Source organism: Gorilla gorilla, chromosome 14 (genome assembly GCF_029281585.2).
Source record: "Gorilla gorilla gorilla isolate KB3781 chromosome 14, NHGRI_mGorGor1-v2.1_pri, whole genome shotgun sequence".
Lineage (NCBI taxonomy): Eukaryota > Metazoa > Chordata > Mammalia > Primates > Hominidae > Gorilla > Gorilla gorilla.
Genome location: NC_073238.2, coordinates 46057788 through 46082683, shown reverse-complemented (window position 1 = coordinate 46082683; position 24896 = coordinate 46057788). Strand labels below are relative to the sequence as shown.

General features: G+C 39.0%; 1 protein-coding gene across 2 annotated transcripts in view; it reads right to left on the bottom strand.

Annotated features, from left to right (window-relative positions):
* RXFP2 (relaxin family peptide receptor 2) overlaps positions 1-23983 on the bottom strand; it is a 63628-nt gene extending 39645 nt beyond the window's left edge. For both annotated transcript variants that reach the window (XM_004054346.5, XM_063697243.1), the window contains exons 1-3: positions 23803-23983; positions 5088-5234; positions 1715-1792 (exon numbers count right to left, since the gene is read on the bottom strand). In XM_004054346.5, coding sequence (XP_004054394.2) covers positions 1715-1792; positions 5088-5234; positions 23803-23896 — 319 coding nt within the window. In that variant the 5' untranslated portion in view covers positions 23897-23983. The remainder of the gene's footprint in view (positions 1-1714; positions 1793-5087; positions 5235-23802) is intronic.
* Between the last annotated feature and the right edge of the window lie 913 nt (positions 23984-24896).

The window sequence follows — 24896 nt, the reverse complement described above, 5'->3', positions numbered from 1 at the left end:
ATGTTCAGCAGTAGCCCTGGCCTCTACCCACTAGATGCCAGCAGCAACCCACCCTCCTCCATCAGGAGACCAAAAGTGTCTCCAGGCTGGGCATGGGTGGCTCACGCCTGTAATCCCAACACTTTGGGGGCTGAGATGGGTGGATTGCTTGAGCCCAGCAGTTTGAGACCAGCCTGGGCAACATGGCAAGACCCCATCTCTACAAAGAATATGAAAATTAGCCAGGCATCACCGGTGGTGCATGTCTGTGGTCCCGGCTATTCAGGAGGCTGAGTTGGAAGGATCAGTTGAGCCTGGGAGGTTCGAGGCTGCAGTGAGCTGTGATTGTATCACTGCACTCCATCCTGGGCAACAGAGTGAGATGCTGTCTCAAAAAAAAAAAAAAAAAGTCTCCAGACACTGTCAAACGTTCTTTGCAGGCACTGTTGCCATGGCTGAGACTCACTGCTCTAATCCATTCTCTGCAATTCTAATGAAATAATCTTCCTCACATACATTTCTGATCACATGCTCTTCCTCCTCATTAAAAAATGAAACAAATATAAGAGCAAATCAAACAAACATAAGGCCCAAAACTATGATGATTTCCCATTCTATACAGTACTAACCTTTAAAATGGGATGTGGGCAAGACAACTCATTGTGGGTCAGGTAGAATAGTAGAACTTTTGGTTATATTTATTTTTAATCTTATCCTTTTTTACTTTCTAATTTTCATACAGAATTATGAAATTCTGTATGAAATTTCTGTATGAATTTCATACAGAATATTCTTGTGTATAATAAAATATATAAGTGGTAATTATAAACTGGTATTATAGAGTACATAAAATACTATCAGTGTAGTATTTGATATATATGTTATATATATACATTTACATATACATACTAATGTATGTAATTGTACATTCATCTTCCTAATTATATATCTATGTCTCTACATATACACACACGCCCCAAAAATTCTATCTATGGGATAGAGGCCACACTTCAAGGTGTACACCAAAACCCTTCATGGGCTAGCACCAGCCTTCTAGGCTCGGCTCCTGCCCCTCCACCTCATGCACTCAGAATGGTTGTGAAGAGGCATCCTGCAGCCTGCTGTGCATCTTCCAACCCCAGTGTTTTGTTGATCTTGCTCCTCTGCTCATCCTGTCACCTCATATCCTTTCCTTCATCTATGGACTTCAAAGTCCATCTCAAATGTTATCCTCTCTGGGAATCTTTCCCCATCCTCAGCACAGCCATCATTTCTTCCAATGGGCTTCCCCATTCCCTGGTGCAAACATTATTCCTCCCTTTTAGCAATAATATGATATCATCACTGCTTTTGTAAGGAGCTGTCTTTCCTGCTACATGTGAGATGTTTGTGGGTTAGAACTCCGTCTTAGTCATCGTTGTCCTCTCAGTGCCTAACATCTTTCTTGAAGAAAATAGTTAAAAGTAATAAGAACTTTACTATTTGTCACAATTATTCAATACTTATATATTCTTGCAATCAGAGAGTAATGCATGAAAATAGCATAAATGGAGATGGTCGTTTTCTTTTTCTATCTTTCCAATCACAGGCAGACAGCAGACCTCTTAGCCAGTGAAATACATTGAACTAAAATGGAACTTCTGAAGGGAATTTGTCACATTACCCATATAAATCTGTGCATCACAAATCATGTTTTTCACAAAGCTGATACTGTCTCTGAATCAAAACCACTTACAGCACTCCTGTGTTAAGGCCACGCTGTTAGCATTTCCATGCACTGTGCCAAATATGGTGGCCCATCCACTAGTGTCACCTGTGAAATAGTGATTGAGATGTGTCACTTATTCTAGAAACTAAATACCATCTGACAAAGTTTAACAATTTGGTAATGATTTTAAACTAAAATATGTTTAAGTAATAGAATTATTGATATTTTAAATACATAGTAAGAGAGAAAAAGTTAGGCAAACATCTGCAAGGTGTCCCTTTTTTACATGAAAAATACCCTAAATGTATGTATCATCAAATTTGCAATGCAAGTATATAATTATTTTACATAAATATAGATGTCTTGGAAAATATCATCTATTTCTAATACAGACATTGTCCAGGTTTGACTTTAATTTTGAGGACCTCTGAAGAAAATATCTGAATTTTGTTTTTGTCACGTGCATACTGCTGTATATGTAGAAACATACTTGATAGATATATTGAGTTCTGATAACATTTATGTCATCTGACTTTTTTTTAATAAAGCAAAAGCAAAGTTTCTCAAAGGCTTTTTTCTGGGTGCAGCGGCGCTCATCTGTAACCTCAGCACTTTGGGAGGCTGAGGTGGGAGGATCACTTGCATGTAGGAGTTCAAGACCAGCTTGGGAAACATAGGGAGACCCTCTCTTTACAAAACAGAAAAAATTAACTGGGTGTGGTGGTGCGCACCTGTAGTCCTAGCTACTTGGGAGACTGAGGTGGGAGGATAGCTTGAGCCCAGGAGGTCACAGTTGCAGTGAGCCATGATCGTGGCACTGCACTCCAGCCTAGGTGACAGAGGGAGACCCTGTCTCAAATAAATAAATAAATAAAGGTTTTTGAGTAAAATAACATTTCCTCAATTTGTCATATATTAATGTCAATTTGTCATATGTAAATATAATTTATTTGCCAAATTTTCCTCTTCCTTTTGGTAAATCATATTTTTAAAAAAGGAGGCCTAATTGTGAAGTATTGTTATTTCACTATATGTTATAAAATAATAAAATATGCATTATAATGTAAGATACTGAACTTCACACAATTACGTAAGTAAATTAAAATAATTGCCCACAGTCTGCTTTGATCCTTGGAATCTTTATTTCTATTTCTTATTAATATTCTCAGTGATGCTGCTATGATGCTCCCTCACTTGCATTATTTAATTTGGGTTCAGAAATCCTCATGGGGTACACATTCATGGCTTCTGATTCCCATGCAGCAAAGAGGAAAGGATGAGAATTTGAGTAACTTGCCCATTGGCATCCAGACAGTTGCCCCCAAAACTGAGCACTGACTGAGTACCTGCTGTGTACTCTACTGCTCTAAGCTCTGGTGATAAGACTCAGGCCTCTTCTCAAGGAGTTCCTGTCTAGGAAGATAAATACAATGATAAGGGCCAGGCGCAGTGGCTCATGCCTGTAATCTCAGCACTTTGGGAGGCCGAGGCGGGAGGATCACCTAAGGTCAGGAGTTCCAGACCAGCCCGGCCAACATGTTGAAACCCCGTCTCTATTAAAAATACAAAAAAATTAGCTGGGCATGGTGGAGGGTGCCTGTAATCCCAGCTACTCATGAGGCTGAGGCAGGAGAATCGCTTGAACCCAGGAGGCAGAGGTTGCAGTGAGCTGAGATCATGCCATTGAACTCCATCCTGGGCAACAAGAGCAATACTCCATCTCTAAAACAAACAAACAAACAAACAAACAAACAAACAAGCAAACAAACAACAACAACACTGAAAAGATAAGGCATTCTACTTTGTGCAGCATACAGATACACCCAGGGTGCTGTGATAACAGAGAAATTGCAGCCATCCTAGACCGGTGATACAGCTTCAGGGGGGCCAGGGAAGCCCTCCTGGAGGAGGAGACACTTAAACCAGGCCCTAAAGAATGAGTAGAAGTGATCCACGGGAAGTGTGGATAGAGGCTATGTCCTTCAGAGGGAGGCACGCCTGAGTACCCAGGGGCAGGACAGGAGATTCTAGAGATGCATGCTGTGGGCTTTGCTGCCTCACTTTGATGGATGGTTGGGCAGTGCTGAAGAGAGGTAGCTCTCTGTGGGAGAAAACACACAGGATTCTTTTGGATTAACTAGACATGTCAGCCTCTCTTGGCATCAGTTTCCTCCAGAGAAAAATATTTTTTAGGTTTCAATAAACAGAGGTGAAATTGGCCTGTAAGATGCTCTGGGATCTGGTCTCTGGTTACCCCTTCATTCCATGTGTATACCCCTGTTCACTCTGCTTGAGCCACACACCATCAAACACATCATCCTGTTTCAGTCAGCCTTGGGCCTTTGCACCTGATGTTGCCTTTGCCTGGAATTCTGCCCCTCCAGAATATTTCACAGTTTCTTTCTTTCTTTCTTTCTTTAGTTCTCAATCCAAATGTCATCATCTTAAAAAGATTTTCTCTGGTTACATCCTTGAAGTATCCCTCCCTCCAAGTTACTTTCTATCTCATTATCCTGTTTCATTTCCTTATTTATCACTCAGATTATTGATTTTTTTACATACAGGTTTATCATCATCTTAGTTCACATTGCCCATGTGAACTCCACAAGGTCAAGACACTTGTCTCCCTTGAGCTCACTGTGTCCCAGTGATTTGGAGAGCTCCTGGCACATAGCGGGCACTCAGTATAGGTCTGTTCTATCAATTAATTCTCTAGCTAGGCCCATTCACACTTTATGCATTTTTTTTTTTTTTTTTGAGATGGAGTTTTGCTCTTGTTGCCCAGGCTGGAGTGCAGTGGCGCCATCTGGGCTCACTGCAACCTTGCCTCCTGGGTTCAGGCAGTTCTCCTGCCTCAGCCTCCCAAGTAGCTGGGATTACAGGCACCTGTCACCACGGCCAGGTAATTTTTTTATTTTTTTGTATTTTCAGTAGAGACGGGGTTTCACCATGTTGGCCAGGCTGATCTCGAACTCCTGACCGCAGGTGAGCCACCTGCCTCGGCCTTCCAAAGTGCTGGGGTTACAGGCATGAGCCACCACGCCCAGCCACTTTACGAATATTCTTGAAGCTGAACCAAATTACCACCCATAAGGAGGTATTCATAGAAAACCGCTTATAATTAAAATATGAGTATTGAAGTAGATTTTCAAATATAATTTTATTTTTATAAAATATAACATTTTATGATACTGTATTTCTGACTTAAGTAACCTGTACATACAAAAATTCAGGTCGTTATCACAAATACATTGGGGAGTCATTATTTGTGTTTCAAATGGAATCCCTACAGAACACCAAATCAGCTTTCCTAGTTTATCACAATCATTATCCAACCGACCCACAGTTTTGGGGTGTTCATAAAGTGAGGCACACATGGGGAGCCGAGGGGAGCACTCACCACAGTTCTCTTCGTCCGCCCCGTTCCCACAGTCATCCTTGCCATCACAGTGAAAAGCTCGGGGTAAGCACTTGGTAAGATTCCCACAGGGAAAATATCCTTTTTGGCATGAAGGAGTGATCATGCTACCTTGAGTCAGTGCAAAATCTACATGAAAGAAGGGGCAAAAACAAAGTGTTACCATGGCCAAGCTCTCTCCGTGTTGTCCTATTTAATTTTCACAAGAACTATATGAGTTGAGTTCATCTGGTATTATTCTTAGTGCACAATTTCTTTGAATAATATTCTCAATGACAACTTTATTTTTTATTTTTTATTTTTAGACGGAGTCTTGCTCTGTTGCCAGGTTGGAGTGCACGATCTCAGCTCACTGCGACCTCTGCCTCCCAAATTCAAATGATTCTCCTGCCTCAGCCTCCCGAGTAGCCAGGATTACAGACGTGAACCACCACACCCAGCTAATTTTTGTATTTTTAGTAGAGACTGGGTTTCACCATGTTGGCCAGGCTGGTCTCAAACTCCTGACCACGTGATCTGCCCACCTTGGCCTCCCAAAGTGCTGGGATTACAGGTGTGAGCCACGTCGCCTGGCCAATGATAACATTTTAAACAGCCATAATCACACCCAACATCAGCTATATCAAGAACAGAATCCAGGTTCATTTTGAATTCACTTCCACAAGGTAATCATAAACAAAACCAGATGTATTGTCCTAGATTTGTATGAAATCAAGGAGTCATCCACCCTTGGAAACAGAAAGGTAAAACCATGAGCTAATAAGGTCAAATGGGTAGATGTGTTTACTTATTAATCTTTTACAAGAAGGACTTGAGGTGACATGATAAAAATATACCTGCAAAAGGAGAGTTTAAGTATGAGTTAGAGAGAAATCCAGGAACACATTAGAAAGAGGGGAACTAGAATTGAACATTGAACACTCATCTATCGTGTCTACTGGGTCTACTGTTTGCCAGACACTTCACACAGTGGTTATCATTGTTAATCTTTCAGCCAGCCTATGGTATGGGTGATATTACCCTTCATGTTTTGGGATTAGGGAAGCTAAATATCTTGTGTGCAGTGGTTTGTCTGGGAAGTGACACACGGTGGCTTTGAATCCTCCCTCTGACCCCGTAGGCCCACCCTTAGCCATTGCACTATGAGACTATCAATCAATTCAGGAATCTGCATTTCAAGGAGCATAAATCAGGACTAGTTAGAAACAATCTTCTGGTGCAGGGTACATAAGAGAAGACCAATGATAGTTGAATAACAGCTGAGTTGAATAAGAAATTAAAGAAAATAAATATAATCGACATTTACAAAAGTACTATATCTATGGATAGGATGACCAAAACAATTCTAGCAATTTAGATGTAAGAGATATTCTTTCAATTTTGAGAGGATACTTTTCAGAAAATAAAGAGACATGTTTTAAGTTGGCTAATAAAATTACAGAAGTCATGTTTTTTTTTTTTAAAAAGAGTCCTGTCCAGGTGCAGTAGCTCACGCCTGTAATCCCAGCACTTTGAGGCCGAGGTGGGAAATTAGTTGAGGCCAGCAGTTTGAGACCAGCCTGGCCAACATGGTGAAACCCTATCTCTACTAAAAATACAAAAATTAGTCAGGCATGGTGGCACGTGCTGCAGTCCTAGCTACTCAGGAGGCTGAGGCAGAAGAGTTGCTTGAACCTGGGGGGCAGAGGTTGCAGCGAGCCAAGATGGCACCACTGCACTCCAGCCTGGGCGACAGAGCTTGACTCAGTCTCAAAAAAAAAAAAAAAAAAAATTGGAACTTCACAGAAATTGATTTAAGGAGAGCGTAGACACAGGAATGTCTATAGGTCATCATGACTCATTGAAGGGAACGAGGGATGTGGGCAAAGTGCTCCTAACCACGCACTTTGGCTGAAGGCTGGCATCATGACCCAGAATTCCCTTGGGCAGGTGTGGGAGATGATATTTTTAACATAGCAGAAGGATAAGGAACAAACTTCAGTAGGAACATCATCTACTTTGTGCTGGGCATTTCGTAGTTACGTGATTTGATGTTAATGGCAACTGTGTATGTTTGGCATTAATATCCCCAAATAAAGATGAGGAAATGACCGAGAACACGAAGGCACGTCTACTTTGGTTCTTGGGAAAATGCCCTTGTGAGGCCTGAGCCCTCCAAGCAAATGCTGCCTTGTAGAGAAGCCCCTCAGGAGACTCTCCTAAAGGAGGTAGAACCTGCTGCTCTCATTAACAAATGATGTCATTTGCTAAAGGGCAGGAGTTGGAGTTTAGGCAACAAAGCTATGTCTGAATTACAAATGCATATTAAGCTTTTAGTGATGTCATTAGGGAGGATGAGTAGATCATTTCAGCTTGAGTCATTTAGTCCTGATGACCCTGGAGGTCCCGCAAGCACGGAAAAGCAGAGCCTCTGGCCCTCTCTGGGGTCAGCCGGGTGTGCTGGTGCACACTTCGGAGGCTGCTGTGGCCACAACCTCTGGGTCTTTTCTGACTGAGGAAGAAGACTCAGAGCATGGCTTTTGGATGCTTTTCTGCTCATTGGAAGTTTGATCTTACAAAAGCAAAAATCATTTTCTCTGCTATTGCTGCAGTAGTGGATGAAAGATTTACTACCGGCAACTGGGCATAAGACCAGTCAAGTCTGTGACTATTTTAGGAAGACTTCTCCACTGCATGGCGCTGGAGTTGGCTTGTTAAACCTGTTCGCGCAGGGAGAGGCATACTGTGTCATAGATTTTAAAATCCCTTAATTTCTTGCTTGTAAAGATTTCTATAGGAGTCAGATTTATAAAAATGAGTAGTCCTCCTGTGTTTGGAACATGAACGAGAGAGTCAATGTATCTTTGTGTAGTGGCTTAGAAATTTTTTAAGGCAGTAATTTGCAGTTAGAAATATATTTTATATCACAATCCAGCATGCACCCAACCGTACCCACGCTCCCAACACACACCTACACCCCCACACACACTCTCACACCCACACACACTAGCACACACCCACGCACACTCATGCCCACACCCACACCCACATCCACATAATGAAAACAAAATTTCCCGAAATGTCACTCTTTTAAAGTTATGTGGGATGAGCTTTGATCATTGCTATTCTATCTTACTCAGTTGAGAAGGGATCACATGCCTCTAAGTTGATTTCATGATCCCCTAATGGGATGTGACCCACTATTTAAACACATTCGTTAGTGATAATGCACCTCAGAGGCACTCAGACCTGGATTAGAATTCTCTCTGCCACTCACTAGCTGTGTGACCTCAAGTAAGCTACTTAACCTCTTTAAATCTTAGTTTCCTCACATTTATAGTAGAATTAATGAGAGCATCTCCCTTGTGGGTGTGTTTTGGGGACTAGAGAAGCTGATGCTTATGAAGTGGTGAGAGTGCCTGGCCCATGGTAACCCTGGGTTGATGTCGGCACACAGGCAATTTCCATACAAGGTAAGAAAATAGAATGTTAAGAAGGAAGCTCTATGTAAAATGGAAGCTTGCTGTGCCTCAGCATTTCATGATTTTTTATGTGACTTCTCTGAAAGAAATAATAGGGACTAAAATAAAAGCTTCCCCTACTTCTTTATGTTATTCCATCTTAAAAGCCATATCACATGTATGATTTTTATTTTATTTCAAATCTCTTTTGAAAGCTGAAGGAGGACTGTAAATGATAAATAACCAAGGAAAATGTCCTTATAATCTCCTATTTTCTTAATGTTTAGAAGAAGCTATTAAGCATTCGATTAAAGAGAATTTTGAAATAGAGAGGTGAGGCGATGTGAATAGGATCTTTTGAAGGTGGCATGTGATGTTTCCTTCCAGAGTTTATTATGAAAATAACTATGAGTTGCTTTTTTTTTTTCTTCTTGAGATGGAATCTTGCCCTGTCACCCAGGCTGGAGTGCGGTGGCACAATCTCGGCTCACTGAAACCTTCCCCTCCCTGGTTTAAGCAATTCTCCTGTCTCATCCTCCCCAGTAGCTGGGACTACAGACACACGCCACCACGCCCGGCTAATTTTGTATATTTAGTAGAGATGGGGCTTCACCATATTGGTCAGGCTGGTCTCAAACTCCTGACCTCAAATGATCCACCCGCTTCGACCTCCCAAAGTGCTGAGATTGCAGGCGTGAGCCACTGCGCCCAGCTGACTGTGAGTTCTTTGAGGGCTGAACCTAACTAAATGCCCATCTCACATATGCAGAACGTCTAGGCGGCAGAGGCAAACAAGCAATCAATTGCCACAAATAAAAGGCATCAAGATGGTTTCCTTTTCCCTAGAAAAAAAATTGAGTTGCATCTAACAAGTGTGGACAAAGAAGGGGAGGAAGAGACTGAACATGTACGAATAGAACCTGCCGACTGCATTTCTTGTCATTCCCCATTTTCCACCCCAGAGTGGCATCTTCCTGAAGACATTTCAAAGCACAAATTTTATGTATAAGGAGAATAAATGAATACAATGTATTCCCCATCCTTTTCTCTCTGTGGCTTCTATCTCTATTGTCTAACTTAATGTCTTACTTGGTGCTCAGTAATTTTTTGAGTGAACATGTGAATTAATGAGCCATTTAGAAATAAAAAAAAAAAGGAATTGAAGGAAGAGCACTTTTCAAAATTTAAGCTTCCCAAAGCAGCAGATTTAGGCTGTTATTCTGATGAGAAATTATTTTGTAGTCTTTCATGCACTTCATTTATCATTCCACTCTGTCATTATACAAATTAAATAAAAATTAAGAACCCCTGCTGTACTTGGTACATAGTGAAAAAAGAATCACTAGCTCTCTGTAGAAAGTGTATTCTGTGGTCTATTCTTCTTGCTCTCTGTGGAAGTGGAAAGAGACAGTTTTTACTGAAGCTTGGGGATTATAAAAATGGAGGATGCCCGCATGGTAGCAGTGCTGATGGCTTCTGCAGTGGTTTCCATGGGACCCCTGCCAAACACACAGCTGAGAGGAGGCTCGAACATACGACAGAGAATTGCTCAGTAATCACCCTTCTTCTGTCTTCTGGTCAATATTCTAGACGTGTTTGTGCCAAGAGATTTTAAAATGACGTTTATATGGCCTTTTAAAGCCAACTGGATTGCTGTTCAAGGCTATTTTTTGCTCCCCATCAACACTTTCCCTGGATTATTGGGAAACAACAGGTGAGAATCATCTTTCAGGTCCTCAGTTTAAGAATTGATGGAGATATACAAGTCCCTTTTTGCTTTCTCTATTTCTCTGCCAGTGCTAGTCCTACATAAAGCTGAAGAAAGCCTGTATCCTCTCAGCCAGATGTTCTGGCTCTAACCCCAGGGGCGATGGCTCCAGGGGGGTACAGGCCAAGGAGGAGTGCATCATGCTTAGTGGTGTTTAACCCAAGTCAGACGACCTGGTCACCAAGGATGGCAATGGTGCCTCAGAGGGGCTATAGAAATTGCCGGCGAAGCCTTGCCATCTGCTCCAAAGAGCCAACTAACTGCAGCACCAGAGGGAACATTCATTTAGCATCCAGAAATGTTAACTAAGTGCCTACTATGTGCTGCAGTTTGTTGTCAGTCAGCAAGGCAGACAGTGTCCATCACTACCAGGAACTCAGGGGCTGGGATCTCTGAGGGGGGCAGCAGCACCATCCCGGGCAGCTCCACTGAGAAGTCAAGGAGAAGCAGCTCCATCAGCTGAGTGCACCTGGCCGGAGCCTGCCCCTACTTCTGCGAAGAGTCAATTTTACTAAAAGTCCACCTTTGTTGGATAGATGATTTGTTGTTTGTTTGGAGAAAACTAGGAAAGTCTTTCTTAAAAGGCTTTTATGTTAAGGTAGGCGAAGAGAAATTGGCCTCTTGGTGGTTGTTGTTGTTGTTGTTTTCCAAACTTGGCACTCTTACCCTTTCAGGCAACTGTTTGGTACTCCCTGCCTGGATGGTGTTTCTTGGCCACATCAATCGTTATATTCAGAATTTTGATCCAGTTTCATTCACACATATTTACCCCACCTCCTTTCCACTTCAGAGATTCCTGCCCTAATGGAATTTCTCCCAACCTCTATTTTCTGTCATGTTCTTCTGGGACAAAGCAACCACTTCATGCTGGTAAAAGTCCCTCAGGACCCTATCCACAGATTTTTTTGGGGGGATGGGGCAGAAAATATTACCCCCCTCCTTCTTCAGATGACTGCCTAATGTTTGAAAGACAGATTTGGGGAAATGATGCCTAACTTTGTGGAACAGAGTGTAGGCTCAATACATTTTCATTTACATTGGAAAAAAAAGAGTTTCAAACTGCCAACATCATCCTTACCAGGGATGGATGTCAGCCCCACATCCTCCTTGCCTGGGTGTCTTTATGTGGGTCACAAACAGAATGCTGTGGCCGTTGGTGGGTTATAAGGGATTTAAGGGAAGAAGGAAGACTTCTCTTCCAAAAGTATTATTTCTGCTGACTGGTAAACTGCCAAAACTCCACCTTTAGAGATGCATTCTCTTAGGTTAAAATCTTACCTTTCAGTATGTAAAATTCATCTCGTTCTGCATGAGTTGAGAGACTACCTTCTTCCTAAAGCCTGCCTGAGGCGAGTGAATGGAGAGAATGGGCAGTGTGGTGGGTGAAGGGGAGAAGACCATGGAAAGGGGGATTGTGAAGGAGACAGGCAAGGGGAAGCCCGATGGGAACTTGGTTTGAGAAATGTGGAGAGAAGGTGGTACCTTGGTCCTTTCACCTCTCTTTTAATTCTTCTCTGATTCATTGACTGCTGTGTCCCATGGAACTTTCACTGGCTGTTCTTCCTCTGAGTGGGAATTATCCCAGATTCTATTCCCATCAACTTACGAATGTACCTGCATCCCAGGCTGCAGTATATGTTTGGGCAGGATCCACCTCACATAAGCGTGGGTACCATCCACATAGACTGCTCGTGCTGAGTGTATGGAAACTGCACAGGACTAGACCAGGTCCCTGGATTCTTCTTTTGTGATGCACAAAGAATGAAGATCTCTTGTCTTTCCCATAGTAAAGCCTTCCATCTATGTTCTGTGCTCAACTCGACCTTGCTTTATCAGACTCTGCATTCATTGTTTCCTTTCTTTCCTATATTTTGTATATATATATAATATATATGTATTTCTTGAAATGGATTTTCACTCTTGTTGCCGAGGCTGGAGTGCAATGGCATGATCTCAGCTCACTGCAACCTCTGCCTCCAGGGTTCAAGTGATTCTCCTGCCTCAGCCTCCCAAGTAGCCGGAATTACAGGCATGCGCCAACACACTCAGCTAATTTTTTTGTATTTTTAGTACAGACGGTTTCACCATGTCAATCAGGCTGGTCTTGAACTCCTGACCTCAGATGATCCACCCACCTCAGCCTCCCGAAGTGCTGGGATTACAGGCGTGAGCCACTGCACCCAGCTATTTTCAATATCTTTGTCTCTCTATTGCACAGCTCCCATCTTCAAAACAAACGAGTCAACCAACCTAAATCCTGTTATATCTGCCTGCCTGTAAAACTGAGATATACTCTCCTCCCCTTCACAATTAAATTTCTCAGAAGAACCATACATGTAAGTCAATGTCTCCACTTCCTTACCACACTTTCATTCTTAAATCCATAGCTTCCATCTTGACCTTGCTGCTCCACTGACATTCTTCTCACCAGAATCACTGTCATCCATTTTGACACTAAATCCAATGGCTCTTTCATAGTCCTCATCTTGCTTGGTTTTCTGCATTTGACACATCCAACCTTGGTCCCCAGGTTAAAAGCTTTTTTCCCTCCATATTTTCTAAAAATTCCTTTTCTTCCTCTTTATCTCCTTAATTCATCAGCTGCATTTTCTTTGTCAATACACTGACTATCTCTGACATGTGTTAGATCAGAGGTTTCTAGATTTTTGCATTTCTTAGACCAAATAAATTCAATTAAAGAATTTAGAGAAACCTGTCAAAAGTCACTAATGTTTTAGTTTGTTAAATAAGGATGATTTAAAAACTCTGAGTTACCATATATTTTAACATTGATTTATTAGAAAAGTAGTATTTCAGTGTTAAAAATTAGAGAGACTGTATCTACAGAAGAAAAGACAATCTTTTCAAAGGAATACATTTGGCTTTATGAAAAATATATTCCTTTGAAAAGATTGTCTTTCATCTAATTCATGCTGATGAGACGGTGAAACTTTCATTCCTGATGCAATAGTCAGGACCAGTGTTTTGAACCATGTGTGAGAAGACGGAATCTGGCAATGCAACCAGAATTCTTTAGGGAGGTTAGTCCTCTGTTCTGTAACTCACAAATATTTTCTTGCAGTTTGTCACTTGTTTTTAACTCCATTTATGAGAGGCTCCAGAGATGGAACTGCCAGATCCTGACTTTAAAATAACTATGCAAACTAAAAATAGAAGGTAACTTACTTGATTTAATTAAGTGTAGTTATCTATAAAACCCCACAGCATATGAGTGAGGTTTTGAAGGCTTTCCCTTTGAGACTGATGATGTCCACTATTACTATATCTATTCATTGTTGTACTGGAGGGCTTAGTTAATGGAGTTAAACAAGGAAAGTAAATTAATGGCATACATATTGGAAGAGAAGACATAAAACTGTGATTATTCATAAATAATATGACTGTGAATATTAAAATAATAAATTGTTAGCATTGGTGAATTTTGCAAAGTTTCTATAAAGTCAATTGTATTTTTATATTTCAGCCACAATTAGACAATGAAATGTTTTAAAAATCACACCTTTTACTACAGCATGAACAGGGTCATGTATTTAGGAATAAATCTAACAAAAAATGGGCAAGACATTTATGTAAAGTATGTACTATTAGTGAAAGACATTAAAAACCTAAATAAGTGGAGGACAATATTTTAAAGATGTTCATTCTTTCCCTAAATCAATATATAGATTCAAAGAAATCTCAATAAAAATCCCAGGAGTATGTGTGTAGGAATGGATAAGTTGATTCTCAAAGGCATGTGGAAATGCAAAAGAACACGAAGAGCCAGGCTACCATTGAAGAAGGCGAACAAGGAGAGAGGACTCATTATCTGTATGGCAAGATATATTATAATGGTACAATAGTTCAGGCAGTGTGATGTTGGTGGAAAGATTGAAAAATAGAGCAATGGAACAGAATAGAAAGTTTGGAAGAAGACAGACACATATGTAATCATTTGTACCACAGAGGAGTGAGGCGAGGTGATGCTCAATTCTAGATAGATAATAGGTTGAAATATGAAAGGTGAAACAGTACAGTTTCTAGAAGATAACATAAGAAAAAATCTTTATGACTGTGAGATAGATGTATTAAGGAGAATACAAAGAAGAAAAGCCAAATAAAAGTACTAATCATAAAGGAAAAGATACCTAAATTAGACAATATACAAATTAAGAACGTCCTTTTATTTATTTTTTTGAGACGGAATCTTGCTGTGTCACCAGGCTGGAGTGCAGTGGCGCGATCTTGGCCCACTGCAACTGCTGCCTCCCGGGTTCAAGAGATTCTCCTGCCTTAGCCTCCTGAGTAGCTGAAACTACAAGTGCACAACACCACACCCAGCTAATTTTTCTTTTTCTTTTTTGTATTTTAGTAGAGACGGGGTTTTACCATGTTGGCCAGGTAGGTCTCGATCTCTTTACCTCGTGATCTGCCCGCCTCTGCCTCCCAAAGTGCTGGGATTACAGGCGTGAGCCACAGTGCCTGGCCTGTCTTTTAAAAAAGTCATCATTAAGAGAGTGCAAAGACAAGCTGCAGAGTAGAGGATATTTGCAAAGGGTCTGTAATTAACAAACGTATAGGTGTCCTACTAATCAATAAAGAAAAAATGAACGGTAAATAGAAAAATGGGCAAGAGACTTGAATAGGTACCGAACGAAAGAGGATATCTGAATGACAAAAAACATCTGAAAAGGTATTAAATCTAATTCATAATCAGAGAAATGCAAATTAAAACCACGATAAAATATCACTAAGATTACTAGTATGTGTGTAATTTAAAAATAAAAAACCCAATGATACACTATTTGGTGAGGATGTAAAATCATGCAAATCCTCATACACTGGTGGAGTGTTAATTGGAACAGCTGCTTTGGAAAACAGTTTGTCATTATCTACTAAGTTTGAAGTTGTGCAAACCCTACGAGTCAGTAGATTTACTTCTAGGTAAATGCCCATAGAAATTCATGCACATGTGCACCAAGAGATTCATACAAGAATGTTCACAGCAGAATTATTCACAATAGCCCCAAGCCAGAAATAATCCAACTGTCTTTGAAAAATAAAACGGATAAACATTTGTGGAATATTTCTCAATGACATACCATATAGTCTTGAAAATGAGCAAACTACAACATCCAAAGTGATTTCAGATCAAGCAGGGCCAGTGGACAGTTCTCCTTCACTTTTTACAATTATCTTGTATTCAGTTAGGAAAACATTCTTTGCAGCCCTGACTTTTAAGATAATTAAGATACTGAGATTGTAGCATGTTCTATTCTCTGTATTTCCTATTTCTTTGATGATCATCTCAGAAGTCATTTTTGCAAAAACTTTACTGAGACTTTTCAAACCCACTCCTCAGTACAAACTTTCCCTTTTTTCTACCCAAACCATCTTGCACATACCTCTATGTAATATTTATAGCATGTCATTATTATTATACTATTAAGCTGGTGCAAAATAAATTGTGGTTTTTGCATTAAAAGTAATGGAATTTATTAATTTTGATTCTCTCAATGGCTAGAAAAGTTTTCAGTTCTTAGTATATAGCAGATGCCTCAAAAATTGTTGTCTGAACTTAATTAACATTTTCCGGAATAGCAATGCCGTTTCTGTAAGTGAGCCACAAAGACCTAAAGCTCCATATGTAGGAGTGGAGAGCACATCAGTGCTTCAGTGATAATCCATGTCAGAAGCTTAGGCCAAACTTGGGCATACATCTGCTGATGATGATGTCAGTGTGGGTTGAGTGCATGTAATAGAAGCATTATGCTTATTTTCTTTTTTTCATTTATCTTACACCAATGCTTCAGTTTTTTTAAGTGAAAAACTTGCTTGGCAACATCTTCTTTTTTTTAAAGCCATTTTCTAGGGAAGAGGAGCGGTGGCAAAGGGCCCCTCTTAATTTTTCAGCTGGAATCTATGTAGGATGGGGTAAGGTGGCCCATATAATTTTGAGAGTCGGGTCACAGCACAGGTAATTTTCTCATGCTTTATTCTTTTCAACACTTACAATTCACAGGTAAAATGAACAAAAATAACAGCATGTACACAACCCTGTGCTTTTAGGGAGGGCAATTTATTTTTCCAAGTGGTTAATTTTAACTTTAGTTATTACAGTAAGAGTGGCGTTTTAAAGTGGGAAACAGGAAACAGCCAAAAAGGAAATGGCTTCAAATAAGGGAACAGAGTTTTCCCGTAACACTCAGTGTAGATTATTATCCTTTTCCTATGTATAAGAAAGTTTACATAACTATCATCTCACCCTCAGATTGAATTTTGAGGCTTTTAAGGGAATATTTTTACAGTGGCTCTTAAGGCAGAATGAAAGAGAATCAGTATCTTCTACATTTCTTATATACCATGGGCTTACATGAAAGGAAATTATGAGTAGAAATATCTACAGCAATAGATATATTATTTTTTAGCCTATGGGGTTGAAACAGAATGTCCCGGGCAAGGTGTGAATAACAGAAAAAGAGAGAAAGAGGCAATGACCTATTCAATGTCTACTGGCTGAGCTATATCGAATAAAAAATTGGATAAAGAAAGCCAGGTGATGAATAAGAAGTAGAATCTGGCCCCAAATCAGAAGAGATTCTTCCTTAGCCATTTGTGTTATGAGTTTATTAATTTCTCTTAAAGGTGGGAGTGGTAATTAACATCAAGTCTGCTCTATGGGTAAACTAGCATATTAATTACAGTTTTTGAACTGTACTATTTGTTAAGAAACTTTATACTGATAAGTAGACAATGTAGATTCAGCTATTCCCATACCAAATACTTAATTTGTCCTCATTGCCCCCAAATTTAAAACACCGTTTCAAGTAGAATTAACGTGTCAAACAATCCAGGTGAATCCAATGAGCAATCCTGATACATACAAAGAATATAACAAAAATTAGCATCTCAAAGAAAAAAAAGCCCATGTATATTTTGGCCAGTTTTTCCAGGTGTATGATCCATTGAACAGGTTTATCAGAATCACCTGGGCTGCTTCCTAAACATGCAGAGCCCATGACCCGCCATAGACCTATTGAATCCTCAGGGGCTGGAGTTCTGGAATCTATGTCTCTGACATCATGACAAGGGGTTCTTGGAAACTAGATAATTATGTAAGTATTGTGGATGAAGCGGAGAAGTTATTTGGTATGCCGAAGGCCAAACGCCAGTCAAGGTCAAGGCTATGACTTGAACATGGGTTTGCTGACCCCAAATCCAGCATCCTTGTTGCTCTGCTGCCTCCCGTCTCCTAATCTCTTAACGTTTGTGTAGCACTTTACTTCACGACTCCAGATCTCTGGTGTGTGTATGCTCACCCATATCCAATCTTTGAAAACGGACAGTCTGAAGGACGAAATCTACCTTCTTTGCTGAACTTCTGGATCAAGGTCATCCATTGTGAGAAAACCCTGAATATGCTCTCACATCATACTCTTCCATAGACACAGAAAAAACTGATACTATGCTTTTTCATGAAAACATTTGGGTTGTAGGAGAGAAAGCTCTCCATAGAACATGAATTCAGAAAAAGCCACTGTTGCGAGAGGACGTAAAACCACTTGTTCTGCAGGGAGCCGGGACTGCAGAAACAATCGCAACTGGGTTCAATGCCAGTTTGAGAAAGGGGCTTAGTGCAGCCCAACTGGCAGAGGCTGGGATCTGCATGAAGCCAAGCACTGCGACTCAGCCCCTGACAATGCATGGGGTATGGAATAACTCTGATCGCCCAAGATTGTGATTTAAATAATGCTTGCTCATGGCCAGCAGGGAAAGAAGTGGTGATACCACTGCAAATGGGCATGAGATTTGGAACTGGATCACCCACAGGCAAAATCTCTGAGATGCGGCAGTTCAGACCTGAACACTCCCTGGGCTATGTGGAAGTACTTCTGAGACTACTTTGAGGAGCTGTGTGCAGGAGAAACATTCTTCCAACTTTATGAAAATGTCCAGGGCTCCACAAAAAGGGGGAATTCATACCTGGGAAAGAGATGATAGAACTTTTTTTTTTTTTTAAATGGAGTCTCACTCTGTCACCCAGGCTGCAGCATGGTGACACAATCTTGGCTCACTGCAACTTCCACCTCCTGGGTTCAAGCGATTCTTCTTCCTTAGCCTCCCAAGTAGCTGGGACTACAGGCACGCACCACCATGTCTGGCTAATTTTTTGTATTTTTAGTAGAGACAGGGTTTCACCATGTTGGCCAGGCTTGTCTCAAACTTCTGACCTCAGGCGATCCACCCATCTCAGCCTCCCAAAGTGCTGGTATTACAGGTGTGAGTCACCACGCCCAGCCGATAGAGCTTTAAAGACTATTTTAAACTCTGCATGATTAAAATTCTCAAAGAACTAATGGAAGGAATATATCATGAAATAAGAATGAAAGTTTATAAAACCCCAAACAGACAGCTTTAAACGCAGTTGGAATGATCCAAATAAAAAATATAGTCACTGAAAAAAAAAAAAAAACCAAACAAACCTAGCAATTGAATAGAAAATAAACTGGAATCAGAGAAAAGGAGAATTAGTTAAAATTATCTTTTCTGCATCAGACACATTCTATTAACACTGAATTTCCTTGGGCAAATAAAATAGCCATTATGCCACTCGAGAATAATATGGCACAGAACAGTTGGTGATCTGTAGAGGGGCATGGCTAATGGAGATCTGCACCATCATAGCAGAAACCGTTTGGAGAGATATGTTGCAGAATTTATAATATTTTTTAGAATTTTAGCAAGTTAATGCACATGTTATGAACTATGTAGTTTCCTACTGACCTGGGGCAAAGTTCCATAACCAAACACATGAACATTTTTCTATAGCACAGTGTATGAAATTTTACAATAAGTGCATAAAGAATCTAAATAGCTCCTGGCCAATTCTGACCAGATTTTGTAGGCAAAGGTGATCAACTCAGTTTTCTGAGCTTTCTGGATTTTAGAATTGTAGACAAATCATTGGACCTAGAAAAAGAGAGCACACCAGTATTGAAGTAATACAGAGATACAATATTCATTTGGTGGTATTTGGGCATGTATTCTAGCAAGCAACAGACATGGTGACCACTGGTCGGGCCAGGAGACTGTGGGATAGAGACCAATAATAGAAAGAAGGCAAAGGCCAAAAAAGGGAGACAAAGAAGATCCAGGAAGCCCCTGGGGAGGGAGCTCGGCAAAGACAGGAGGTGATTAGAGACAGGAATACTTCAGGAAGGGGGCGAATCGAGGGATAGATGTATTCCAAGGTGGAAATGAAAAGCCAGATGTGACCAATCAGGATGGAGCAGGTGTGAGAGTTACCGAGAATGGGATGTAGCCAGGACAAAGGCAGAGTTGGAGGATATGGGAACTCAGAGAGCAAGAGAGCTGAAGAGCAGACCCAAGGTGAGCAGAAGGGAGATTTCAGAGGTGAGGACAGCAAGAAGATAGGGATGGGGGTAGGAGGGCGAGACATGAAAATGGAGAAAAGACAGGCCAGGAGAGCATCTGAGACAGATGCCTGCAGAGGCAAGGAGGAGGGGAGAATAAATAAAGATGGGAAGGAGAGGCGAGAGGCTTGAACAGGAGCAAGGGGACCCGAGTCAGAACGGTGGGAAGGGGGAGGATGGGAAAGGAGGACTAGAACTTTATCAATCACATTGAACATGTTGTAAAGGCTTTTTACTTTGTAATAAAGTTAAATTTTCAATCGCAATTCTTTAATTTTTTTTTTAATTTATTTTGAGACAGAGTCTCGCTCTGTCGCCCAGGCTGGAGTACAGTGGCGCAGTCTCGGCTCACTGCAACCTCCGCCCCTCAGGTTCAAGCAATCTTGCCTTAGCCTCCCGAGTAGCTGGGACCACAGGTGTGCACCACCATGCCTGCCTGATTTTTGTATTTTTAGTAGAGATGGGATTTCACCATGTTTTCCAGGCTGGTCTTGAACTCCTGACCTCAGTGATCCGCTTGCCTCCCAAAGTGCTAGGATTACAGGTGTGAGCCACTGCGTATGGCCTCAATCTCAATTCTTTTTACATCTTAAAACACTCAAAAGTCTGTTTATCACATGACTGTTGAATCAGCTGTTTTATTTTCGCTTCGGAGCACTTTTCTGATAACAACATTGACCTTCATTGCAAACTTAATTTTTTAAAATACATGCAAAAACCTGGAAGTACGGGTGAGTAAAGCATATGAGAGGTTTATTTTTTGTTTTTAGATAATTAGGCCTCTAATGCCACTACTACTTCACATGTGAAACAAGCACACTCATTTTACCCAAAGAATGTTAAGTAATATGTTTACCAAATAAATAAACCAAGCCATTCTGGGCTCTTAAATAGATATGTACTGCTAAAAATTAGGTGCAGTTTTTGTTGCATAACTATTTATACAAAATCATTCTTTGTTAATTGAATTTTATTTGGTTTACTATATTCCAGAATAAAAATGTGCCATTTTTCGATATCAACCTATTAGAAAGCAGCATCCCAATTTTGCCTCTAAAATTCACATGGCAGGCAATTTTGTCACTTCAAGTGAGAGGCCTTAAAACTCTTTGATTACATCTGGTCATATTTATTCACAGTAAGATGAACACACGAGTAAGCATCTGTTGTGAGATGTATTTAGCTGGCGTCTTCAGAGATAACACGTCTCTAAAGGTTTTAACTCCCATGTTCCCAACCTTTTTCCTCCTCCCTCACAGTGAGCTTCATTCAGCCCGCAAGCAGGTCAGTCAGTCTTCGGGATGACTGGCCTGAAATATAATTGATTTTCACAACTATCCACAGCATGAATATAAAGGTGTGAAATTAAAATTCAGATGGAAAACCTTTTCTCAAGTCAGAGTGGCCAAGTGAAACTGACATCCGTAAGAAAGGACCATGCCAGGCATGCCTTGAGTCTGGCCACTAGGGGGCAGTCAAACACTGCTCCCCTCAAAATACTGTTCGGGCCCGGTTTTGGTTAACCTATTTTGGAGGTTAAGCAAATTATTTAAGTAGCAATTGGTAGTTGCCAAGTAGCAGCCTCAATGCTTCATGCTTTTACTTTCTTACATAAGCCCATGTTTTTGATTTGTAATATGGTTCCTAATTTGTCCATTAAGAAATGTTTTTTAAAAGTTTAAAGTTATTTTTAATAACTTTATTTTAGAGAGGTTTACTCTTAGAGACAGATACTGTTTTTAGATCTGCCTGTGGCTTTGGGGTTCCCAGTCTAATTACGTTAACGCAAGATAGTTACTAACAATTACATGAATTTTATGGACATATTTCAACAGGTTGAAATTCCACAAAACACAATTGGTAGTTACCAAGTAGCAGTCTGAATACTTCATGCTTTTAATTTCCTACATAAGCCCATGTTTTTGATATGTAATATGGTTCCTAATTTGTCCATTAAGAAATGTTTTTTAAAAAGTAGTTTGAAGCTGGTTAAAAGAGATACACAGTGAATAAATTAATGATAAAACACACGTAATAATAATAAGATACATTATGCATAGTTGTCTGTTAGTGCCTGTAGCTTAAGGCAATCACTCATTCCTTAGGCACTCCAGAGTGATGATGGTCAGAGAAGAAAAGACGATCACATAATTTCTAATTTTATGTTTTGTTTAGATCTGGCCTAAGAGTCTATCACAAATATTATTTAAATTAAAAAGACAACCTTTACTCTTAGGCAATTCTAAATGAGCTTTCTTTGGTTACTATGAAAAGCCTTACCGTTTTAATTGTCCACAATTTTGTTGTGAAAAAGAAAAGAGTTTTACTAATTATAGAGCAAATTCTATTATTTTTATAAGTAGGAATAAAATGTCATAGCATTGATTAATGTGTCTTGCTTTGAAAAGAAATCATTTTAAACATAAAGGTTTAAGTTAGTAGTCAAACGTAATATAAAATTAGAAAATAAAAATTTCTAGGATTATAATCAATAAATATTTGTTAGGTTGGTACTAGGAGTTTGAAATATGGCTTTTACTTAGAAATAAAATCAAACAAAAATTATTAATTGAATTTTTTTTTAGTTTAAAGGGCAACTTTACATTATGGTAAATCACAAAATGTTATTTTAGTAATAGATGTTTTTCATCTCATAAACGGTTTAAGCAAAATCAATTAAATGCATTATGTATAAAAGCAAAAGTATAGTAAAATTGGTTAAACTGTGGTTAAAGTCCTGTACATTAAAGAACTTTTTAAGGGCACAGATGAGCTCTATGACATGTCTTAAGAACCTGCTTTGTAGCTGTATATTCTTAAAATCATATAAAATTGAATATTCAAATGTGGATAGAACATGAACTTCTGAAGTAGGACCTTAAATATAGAAATAGACTGCTTGTTGCAACTGTACTGCATGCAAGGTGAGTTCATATATTGTTTCTTCTTAGTTAATACTTAGCTTTTCATGTAAGATATTAAAATATAAAACAAAAGTCATGCTAGGTGTATGGAGATATATATTTTAAATATTTGTAGTAAAGTTTTAGTATTATTTTAAATTCAAAATAAAATTTAGATATTTTAAGCCTTTTAAAAATCTTTTGTTTGTTAGAAGTTTGAAAATAATTCCTCATAAGTATTGCATTTTGTTTCAAGATTTAAAATATTCACTTGGAATTCACCTAATAAAACTGAATATTTAAAAAACCTAAAACGAATTTCTCAGAAAATAAAAATAATTTCAAATTTTAACCTTTATTCTCAGAGGTTTATCAAAATTCTTTAAGAAAAAATACAAATTAAAATAGAAACATTTTTGAATAATAATAAACCCCAGCAAATCTTGGGTGTGATTAATAGGTTGTTTATGAATGTATAGGCTGACAATGTATCTTTTTATTTAAAAGCAAGTGAAGATTTAGGTTTTATTTTTTGGTGAGCTTTACAATGAAAATGGTACTGACTTGAAACTTAAGAGTTTGACTGAAATAAAAATTTCCACAAATTAAAAACAAAAGAAAATTATCTAAGTAAATGCACTTTTATGGACTTTTAATAACTTTATTTTAGAGAGGTTTACTCTTAGAGACAGATACTGTTTTTTAGATCTGCCTGTGGCTTTGGAGTTCCCAGTTTAATTATGTTAATGCAAGATAGTTACTAATAATTACATGAATTTTGTGGACATATTTCAACAGGTTGAAATTCTACAAAACACATTTTTAGTTTATTAATTTGTCACACTTTTTAGAACAAATGCCAAAAATGTTTTCTACGTTTTAATTGATATAGTCAACATTGTTTTTTGACATATTTTATCTACAGCTTTAATAACATACAAAGGCTTGTTTCCATGAAAAATTTGTTGCATCTAAAAATTACTAGGCTGTATGGGACTACAAGCAATGAAAGATAATGGCAAATACCAGGCAAATTTGATGTCTGTTTTTTTTTAAACACCCCAATACATTTATTACAACTGCCATAGAACTACATAGAAATGTATTTTTTGGGAATTGCACTCATTTAAAGCGAGAAAGTAGCAGCCTTACCTTTGACATTGATCAGAACGATGAAATGAAGTAGAAAGAACATTGTAATCAATCTGAGGCTGAAGAGATGTTTAAAAACAAGAAAAATAATCATAGGTTTACAGCAATTGAGTTATTAGACGTATCCTCTTATACCTCAGCAGGAGTTCTGATGTAGTAAGTTCAGTGCCTCCCATGTTCTGAGCATGCTCACAGCTAGAACCTCACTGGCATGAGGGGAGATGGATTCTTGTCACTATGCAGGCTGTCTTTTTTGTTCTTCCTTTTTTGTTTCTTTTAGTTTAAATCTACAGTTGTGTTCTTGATCACTAATTCATTATGGTGTGTAAAAGAAGGTATAATAGGACTTTGGTATTATCCGATAAGCAATATTTTTTAATCACTTAAAAATTTTTTTCCTCCAAAGCATGTACAACAATTTGCTCTTGTTTAAATCCAAACATCGAAGTTCTCAGATATGAAGGATATAGGCTTACACTGAATAGGCTATGAAACCCTTTATAATTATATTTTCATGCAATAAACAAATGTAAAAAAGCTACTTATTGACAGATACACAAAGAACACCCACTTCTGTTCAAATGTACCTAAATGTTTTCAAATGACATATGAAAAGATAATTTAAATATATGGCGTTGTGTTAAATAATTACTGTAAAACATTCATACAATATTTTCACTTCACGTACTTCCAGCATAATCATATTCCTTTTTCTTGAAGTGAATAATTTTATTCTTGCTTCCAGCTCTGTATTGCACACCTATTAGAAAACACTAATTATAATTTAGTTCTTACATCCTGAAAGCAGCTTTCTCAACAGCATAGTTAGTAGAAGTTAAAAGTATAAAAATTGACTTTTGGTTGTAGGATTCTGTTGATCCTAGTGTAATCATTAAGACTTCTCCAAAAAGATGTAGAATTTCCATGTCTGAGTTTATATTTTACTAACAGGGAAATATCTATCTAGAATACAGTTTGTAGTTCTGATTTGAAGAGAAGATTTTGTGACCGAACGATGCAGATTCTCTTATATGTTGTCGTTAACTGTGTCCTAACAACACTGAAAAAAACTACCTTGTGGTGACTATTGTCGT